Source organism: Triticum dicoccoides, chromosome 5A (assembly GCF_002162155.2).
Source record: "Triticum dicoccoides isolate Atlit2015 ecotype Zavitan chromosome 5A, WEW_v2.0, whole genome shotgun sequence".
In the NCBI taxonomy this organism is placed as follows: Eukaryota; Viridiplantae; Streptophyta; class Magnoliopsida; order Poales; family Poaceae; genus Triticum; species Triticum dicoccoides.
The window spans coordinates 536185510-536194418 of record NC_041388.1 but is presented as its reverse complement, the minus strand read 5'-3'; the positions used below and the strand labels follow the sequence as shown (position 1 = coordinate 536194418).

Genomic DNA, 8909 nt, shown 5'->3' with positions numbered 1-8909 from the left:
TACCACTACAAAATTTGATCCTTGCAAGTAACAAATTCAAGGGGATTGACAATCCTCTTGCCCGCGTTGGGTGCAAACATTTGTTTTTGTGTGTGCAGGTGATGCTCATGAGTCTTTGCATGATTCTCCTATTAGTTCGATAAACCTTGGTTCTTGCTGAGGGAAATACTTATCTCTATTGTACTACATCTCCCCTCCTCTTTGGGGGAAAATCCCAACACAGCTCACAAGTAGCAGTCACTAACAAATGAGGCCTGCACATCGATTGATGTAAATTACACGGGAGGAATTATTTTTTGAGAATATATGCGGAGCGCCCGGGCTGAGGTCGCGGCAAATCAAGCGCAAACAGACATGGCACGTGGCATCTATTTGCCGTGTTTAGCTCTTGGCGTGTGTTGTTTTTGTTGAGTATGCTTCCTTCGTTGTGTTCTTTGTTACTTCAACTCAGCAACAACATCTCATTCCCGTGTGCTTAACTTATCCGAGTATGACTCTCGGAGTATATCTCTTAGCCGAGAGCCCATGGTTTGACTCTAGGCATACAAACAAACACTCGACATACAATGAAATTTGAATAGTTTTATAAGACAGGTTTCTATTTTTTTCATAGTGCACTTAAGAATGTGTAAAGTCAACACAGATCAAATATGTTGATTATAATGAAACTATATTATGAAAAATAAAATCTACTTTGTTATTGTTAGCTTAATATAATTTGGTATCTATTAGGATGGAAAACCCACCAGCAAAGAAAGCACATCCATGCATTGAGTGACTTTTTTTTTGCACATGGTACTATTCATCCTCAAAGTCCATGATTTTTTTGTACATTCAAGGTATTTCCTCCTGAATTTTCACACACATATAAATTTCAGATTTGCATCCTTACATATATTTTTAGTTGTTTTTCAATCGTGAATTTTGACTTTTGATTTTTTTTCAAAAATTCCGGGCTCCATGGAGCCCGGTCACCAAAATGCCCTTCTCAAGGAACTCAAAAAACACAATTGTTGTCCTTAAAACGGGGACAAGACAAGTGCAATGATAAAATGGTAGCCCCACATAGTTGGATGATTGGACTAGAATTAGGAGTCATCAGGAAGAAAACAATTGGCTCTCCATAACAGCTTCCAGCTAGCTCTAGCCATGAATCGTCAAAACAACAAGAAGATTTGAATAATTATTGGCCTGCTCGAACTAGTTTGGAGCTTGTTTGCATGGTTGGTAGCTGTAAAAGCACTCGCATGGAAGTTGTCTTCATACCTCACTTTGATTTAATCTCGACCATGAGTCATTCACCTTCTCCTTTTATGTAGAATTATACATGTTAGAGAACCATGTAAGTGACAACCAATTCTTTACAGAGACCTGATCACCGAAGGGACCTGCTTCCTGATAATCCCGGATAATGAAAACCAACCTCCATGTGAGTAATAAAATAGCCTCCGTGTAAACTATCTATGATGAGCGCCATGTGATTGTCGAGTAATAATAACATGCTCATCATAAGAAGGCGACATGCACTACTTATGCTGACGTTAAATCAAATCAAGGACCTAACATGATAGTGACATGAGACCTCCAATTTGGTGAAGGTTATGGCAATAAATCAAGTGAAACGTATATGTGGTTCATCTGTGTTCTCACATTGAGAGGTGTTGAGGGAATTAAAATGCATTAAAAGTTTGTGAAGGTTATAGCAATAAATCAAGAATGCACTGAAATGGAACAGATCCATCAAATCTTGAATTAGTAGGCGCACTAAATGTTTGTGTAAGTTAACTATATCGGTGAGAAGAACTACATGTAGAAGGAATGACTCCACGTATGATCACACATACACATCTAGTATCAAGGATTAGTAAATCTGGTACTCCAGAACTAGGAAAAGGCAATCAAGTGCACATATTAAAGCAAACTTGACACCAAATCCAATATAAGCCGAGTACTACTTTTATCTCCAAAAATAAATAAACATCCAGAAGGAAAGAAAATGCGAAGAAGTGCACAGATTAAAGCAAACTGGACACAGATTCATTTTCTTCACATTCAGAAATGGTAGCGACGACATAAAAGTTAGCAAAAGACAAGACAACGGTTCATCGGACTCATAAATGGTTGCCACATAGCGACAGTCAACTAGGTAATGGGTCGATTACAATAGAGAATTGTGATGCAACATTTTTGCATCTAAGCTTGGACATAAGCATATGCTAGCCAGAGGGGACAATAGGGTGCTTTCCAATCTTCATAGCCTTATTCCTGAAACACAAAACAAAAAGTTCAGAGCAATGAAAAGATTATCATCTCGGACTGAACATCCAAAATTGAAGGCTTACCCTTTGTCCCGATATACAAGGTTTGCTTCCCACAGAAAAAATGGCCACGGATGGGCATGGCATCGAAGCTCCAAAGGTCCCGTTGCTAATGACATCCCGAGGCACATCAAAATTAAGTAGGCTATCAATCATCTCATCCACGCTATCATCCATAAGATATCTCATCCAAGGTTCGAAATTGACAACATTATTGTCCATAATAGGAGGCGCCAATGAGTTGTAGGTGTTATTCTTGACAAGCACAGGTTCTGCTCCTTCAGCAATGGTAGAAATGGGAGCAATGGATGATATATCAGGAGTCTTGGTGTGATACTTCCAACCCAACTTAGAGAAGCCAAAGGAGTTACTTCCCTGGTCAGAGTACATATTCATAACAGGAGCTTCAATAGGGGCAATAGTGCTCATTGGAGGAACAAATGGCACATTCTCAGGCTGAACAAGTGGCTGCTTTGATGCAAAGTGAGCAGATGGGTAGACAAAAGCATTTTGGTTGACAAGGTTGTTGAATGCTGGTATGAAACTATGTTCCTGTGCTGCACTTGGCTTGGGTACTTTGGGAGAAGCAGGGGGAGCACGACTCTTCTGAGGAAGTTTTGGTTCCTCTGGAAAGTTAATCTTGGCCTTCTTGCCATGGATCCTGCGTGCTTCAACATCATAAGCTCGTGCAACTTCTTCAGCACTGTTGAAAGTACCAAGCCAGAGACGGACACCCTTGATAGGATCTCTAATTTCCGCACCCCACCTAGCCCGGGAGCGCTGCCGGATACCCATGAATTGGTTCTTACTCTTCCTCTTTGCTGACCTTTGTGCAGAACCATCTACATCATTTGCAGTCATGGTGCTTAAGTCATCTGCAATGGAAGATCGATGTCATTGCTAAGAGAGAGGAAGAAAGACAAGCTTGTCTCACAAAAAGTAATTAATTTCATCATGGACATGAATTCATATGTATGATATCACAATTATTATGAACATTGAACCATCATTGGTGTAGTCCTCTTTAGGTTTGGGTAAAAGCATTAGTCATCCACAAAAAAAGTAAATCACAACTTATAGAAATCCTGTTTTTGATAAACAAACACATGATATATACCTTTGCCATCATTCTATAATTATTAATCTACAAATCCCAATATCGACCACCTGACAAAAATCTCATTATTGACGATCCAAAATCAAGGATTGTTTTCTAGTAGGACTCAACAATTACCAGAATAATCCTTCAGACTAAGAACTGAACCAAGTATAGAAAAATCCCCATGCAAATCTACAACCATCTAAAACAAGGCAACAACCCAAAAGGCCAAGACCTCCATACAAAACGGAGAAATTCAACCTCTTCTCTGTAGATTTTCAATCCCTTATGACTATAAATAGTAAACATAAGAATCACCGTCAAATCTCACGAAAAAAATATAAATAACAAGATCGACAACCTAGCAACCAAAATTGATTCTCTGAAGGAATATTGCCGAAACTAGCCTACCAGCCTAATCAGGCAAACATGGCTGAGAAACAAAAATGGCCTAGCCCTTAACCTAATTCCTTGAAATTGGCCTTGAAGCCCACGTCGTCGTTGTCAAAGCCGAGCTCGACCCCAAGCCCGCCTAGCCCCATGAAGCCTCGACTTCCGCCACCACACCACCAGGGCTCCTTCTTATCAGGCCACAACACCGCCTCCACCACCCTCCGCATCACCGTCGGCGGCTTGAGGGTCGTGAGGATAGTACTACACACTTGTGACATTTAACCAATATCTTCTCATAGTCATCGCCCCTCCCCCATGGACGTTTAACTAATATATTCTCATAAATGTTTGCATGTAATTTTAAGATCCTTACAAATAACTCATAATTAGTTACTTCATTTATTAGCTCAATACTGAACTACGCACTTACAGTATGACTGTACTACTACTGTCGTACACTATCCGTCTGTGTAGGTTGGACGGGTTCATCCAAACTACATTTAACCAAAAATCTTCTCATAAATGATGGTGTGTAATGCTAAAAAAATCTTCTCATAAATGATTGTGTGTAATGCTAAGGTATTTGCAAATCACTCATAGCTACTTACTCCATTTATTAATTAGCTCAAGATTATACTACACACCTCTAGCATGAGTGTACTACTACGGTCATACTCCGCCCGTCCGAGTTTATTGGACGGGTTCATCCAACCAAATGTTTAACCAAAATCTTGTCATAAATGATTTTATGTAATTTTAAGATACTTGCAAATAATTCATAGCTAGTTATTTCATTTATTAGCTCAAGATTGTAGTACACACCTATAGTATGGCTTTATTACTACTTTCATACTCCCTCCGTTTGGGTTTGTTGGATGAGTTCATCCAACCAAAAGTTGAACTAATATCTTCTCGTAAATGATTGTTTATAACTTTAGAATTTTTGTACATCACCTATAGCTAGTCACTGCATTATTCTCAAAGAAACAAAAAGTTACTCCATTGAGTTACTTGCATGTACTTCATGTGCAATTGACAGCATTATCATATGGTACTTATATAAATTGTAAGTTAGCATTGCAAATTTCTCGTCGCATCCTTGAACTAACCATGTGTATGGAGATCTAACATGTTGCAAACCATAAATACAAAATTTTATGAATATCCAAGATTTAACAATACACATGGCTTATAAACCTTTGTCCTACCTAACAATGGGGCCGCAAGTCTTTCTCGGCTGATTGATGCATATATTGCATTGTTACCATGGGATCAATACATAAATTTTTGTCGGCACTCAATTTACAGAGAGAAAAGGAGTGTAAATAGTGTGAAATTAAAAAGAATACACGCTTAAACCACACAAAACGAGGAAACATAAGTGTAAACCACATGATAATAGAAAATGTCTATTGTGGCCAGGCTTATATGCGGTTTCAAACCTTTGTGTCCTACCTAAGAAGAAGAAATTGTTGTAGTACAATATGTTCTACAGCAAACAGGATGAAAACTAACCCTAATACACGGATTAAAAGCAGTTATCACGACATGGGACCGATACCTTTGGACAGGGACATCCTGACGGCAGCTAACGGCTTAATCTCCACAACCTTGTGGTTGTTATCCTTATCAGCCACCCCATCACGCCCGAGCTCCAAGTCGGAGCCCCCTGATTCAACCTCGAACTCCTCATAGTGGTTCTCCATCCCAAGCCTGCTCCCAAACTTACTAAGCCCAAGGATGTGTCGTCTGTCGGGGCTTCTTCTTCTCAAGCCACCGTGCTGCCTCCGTCACCCTCCACGTTACCGCGAGCGTCTTGAGGCTCGCGAGGATCACACCGCCGCATATGGCCGCTAGTACCTCATCGTAGTCATTGGGGGAATGGAGCCTCGCCGAAATTGGCAGAGTTTTTAATGAAGTGGGGGAAGCGGGTGTGTAGGTTGGTAGATGGGGTTTTGGACAGTCCCCTATATACGTGGAGGCACATGACAACTTCACCCTTGCGAGGGCTTCCATGGTGGGGCCCACACATTGGTGAGGGGACATGGAGCGGGTGAAAGGCATGATGTAGGATCTGGAAGTGAGCATTTCCATATGGGGGAATCTTTTGGGCCGGCCCCTTGAGAGAAGTGGTATTTCTAGTAATGCCCCTAGGAAATGAATGGGTGGATAATTGATTATCTATCTTTAGTAGCACGCCATTTAATTGCTCAAGATTGTACGACACCCCTCCCATGAGAAAAAGTTTGTACGACACTCATGTACTACTATATTATACTTGTATTGTACTCACTAGCATTTTCCAATAAAGATATTAAGGGAAGATCTCTAATTCATCCTTGCAAATCACTCATGGCCACTAGTCCACTAAGTTATTTCTGGAAACACTACTTCATTGAGTTCGTAGCATGTGTGTGAAATCATTAGCGTCATCATTATACACGTAAGTTATATGAATGGGTTTGTCTACAACAAGTCTAGATGTGTGAATGAGTTATGTCACAACCAAAATGACATCATTTGTTTGTTGGGCCGAGCCTTTGGTGGGTTAGATTGTTGTGGGTTATTGGTTTGTTAGGAAATTTTAAGCTAGGATTTTCTTCTTTGCATGTTGCATTATTTTATCACTCCTTTAAAGTATAACAGAATTCCCACCTCCTAGGAGGCTTTGTGGGCAAGAGTGCCGCCCTTCATGACGTCCATTTCCAGGTTGCGTGCCGTGTGGGTCTTTCGGGGGTTCTCTATGCCGTCCGATCTGCCTCGACGATGCGCAACCGGGCGACCCACCTTGGTGGTCCATGACGGGTGGGACGCGGGCGCGCTCGGGACTATCAACACGGGGCAGCTTCCGGCGCGCCAGTGAGAGCCCTTTCGTTTGCTGCCCTGCGCACAACAATTCAGTCAGACCCACCTATCGGCGCCTTTGCCTTGCGTCGGGGTGGACGAGACTTGCCTGCTCCCCCGTCGTGTGCCCATCCATACTCCCGTCTACGTGGCTTGATTTGATTGAAACAAAATAAGGTCCGGCCCCACCCCCTTAAAATCAAGGGGGAGATGATTAGATTAGAAAGAAAAAAGGAAAAAGACAACCGTAGGATTAAGTGAAAGCACGGATGGGAGCACGAGAAGGAAGCATGCAAGCCAGATCCTGCGTCGGGATGGTTCGGCCCCGCCTAGCGGGGGCGCGTGGCGGTAGTAGCGCTGAGTCGCGCGCGGGGCCTTTTTCTGGCTGTTTCATTGGTCCCCATGTGGTACCCATGTGTGGCACGCGTGGTGCAACGCCCGCGTGCGTCGGCACTGCGTCCACCCCGCTATATAGAGGGTACCATGGAGGGGCTTGGTCCGCTCGGTCACGTAGTGGTTGTCCTGCCCAGACCCGGGCCGTCCATGGTTCTAACCGGCTATCATGGATGGGACGTGCAACGTCGGTTGCCCTCCCCGGGTTGTTTACAAAAGCGCCTTGCGTGCTCTCTCGTTTGGCGTAGCCTTCCATATCCTCCTCATCTGCTGAAGCCGGTGAGCTTCCTCTGGTATCTCTCCCTCCGCGAGCTTCTTTACTGAGCCGATAGAGGAAGAGCATGCGCCCATGCCTGTGCCGGCAAGCCGCCAATGTCCGGGCCAACAAGCTTGAGCCCAAGGAGCGCTACGACGGGATGATGACGGAGGTGTATGAGGCGGAACAAGTGCCGGCACCGATCATGGAGCATCTCTCCATTTTTCGATGGTTGAGGGGCAAGGGAGCTTTCTCGGTGTTGGGTGCTTTGTTTGCCGGTGGTGGTGGCAAGAAAATTTTCAAGAAGAATGCAGAGGGCTCCCAGCCTCCCATGTCTCTAAGCGCTCGAGGAGCAAACATACTGCTCTCGTTGAGAAAAAGAACAAGCGCTAATGCGAGCAAAGAAATGGTGATGTGCGTCCCAGAAAGTGGAGGAGCTAGACGTTCCTGGATTGTCACAGGCTCATCGCCACTTCGACTGGATGACGAACAACGCCGATGTGGGTGCTTTCAGTTTACTCCATATATACCCACGCGTACAAGGAAATCATCCGCGAGTTCCTAATGTGGTCGGGCATATTGTATGGAGTGTTATATTCGTGTTTGTTCATAGTCATGAAAGAAATTCTATGTAGTTGTCTGTTTGTTGTTGTAGCACCCGCAACGGTGAAATGCCGATAGAGATGGAAAAAAACACCACCCGACATGTTGTCTATTGGTTGCTTTTCTTCTTTGGTGTAGTTGGTCTTTGCGCCTCGAGGGTTCTATTCACGATAACGCCCTATGGGAATAATTGATTAAACGAGTGATCGCTAAGCGTGATATAACTTGTTTAACTTCCCAATGCAGTTGGTTTTTGTGCCAGTGGCGCAACGGGTGGCTCCGAAGGAGTAGTTGTGGGTGGCTTCTCCTGCAATGGTAGCAGAATTCACCGTAATTATTTTGTTGTTAATGTGCACTGGGCGTAGCTATGGAGCTACACGCTCAGAACACGTATCCACGCCTCGCTTTGCTACCATCTCGAGCCTGAGCCATGGGCTCCTCTTTTTAGTAAAAGTAGAAGTAGGTGCTTGAGAAGAGCATGGAAGTGTCAACTAGTTCTTGAGTGAAACCTGATTACAGTAGGGACACACTTCCTCATAAATTGTGGACAAGAATAACTAAACCTCCACATAAATAAAAAAATTGCCTTCATGGAAACTACTCCCTCCGCCCCGTAATATAAGAACGTTTTTGACACTACACTAGTGTCAAAAACGTTCTTATATTACGGGGCGGAGGGAGTACCTGGGTAAATACCGCCACGAGATTGGTGAGTAACAATAGCATGCTCATCTTAAGACGGTGATGTCCACTGCATATGTGATTGTCAAATCAAGGACCTAACATGACATTGACATGAGACCACCAATTTGGCGAAGGTTCTAGTAACACCAACCAAATCAAGTGAAATGTATACTTTGTTCACGTGGCTGCTCACATCAAAAAAGGTAGAAAAGGTAATGATTTAAGAATGCACTGAAATGAAATAGATCCTCAAATCATGAAATAGTTGCACCAGTATTTATACAAGATAAAATACATCTGTATGAAATTAAGAACTACA

The 8909-nt window shown here is 43.0% G+C and overlaps 1 protein-coding gene across 1 annotated transcript; it reads right to left on the bottom strand.

The window, feature by feature from the left end:
• Positions 1–2045: 2045 nt before the first annotated feature.
• LOC119297753 (ethylene-responsive transcription factor 1-like) lies at positions 2046–3994 on the bottom strand. Its single transcript, XM_037575414.1, has 3 exons — positions 3881–3994; positions 2343–3193; positions 2046–2265 (listed from the first exon to the last, which is right to left on the bottom strand). Exons 1-3 carry the CDS (start codon positions 3957–3959, stop codon positions 2260–2262), a joined length of 936 nt encoding a protein of 311 aa, XP_037431311.1. The 5' UTR covers positions 3960–3994; the 3' UTR covers positions 2046–2259.
• Positions 3995–8909: the final 4915 nt, after the last annotated feature.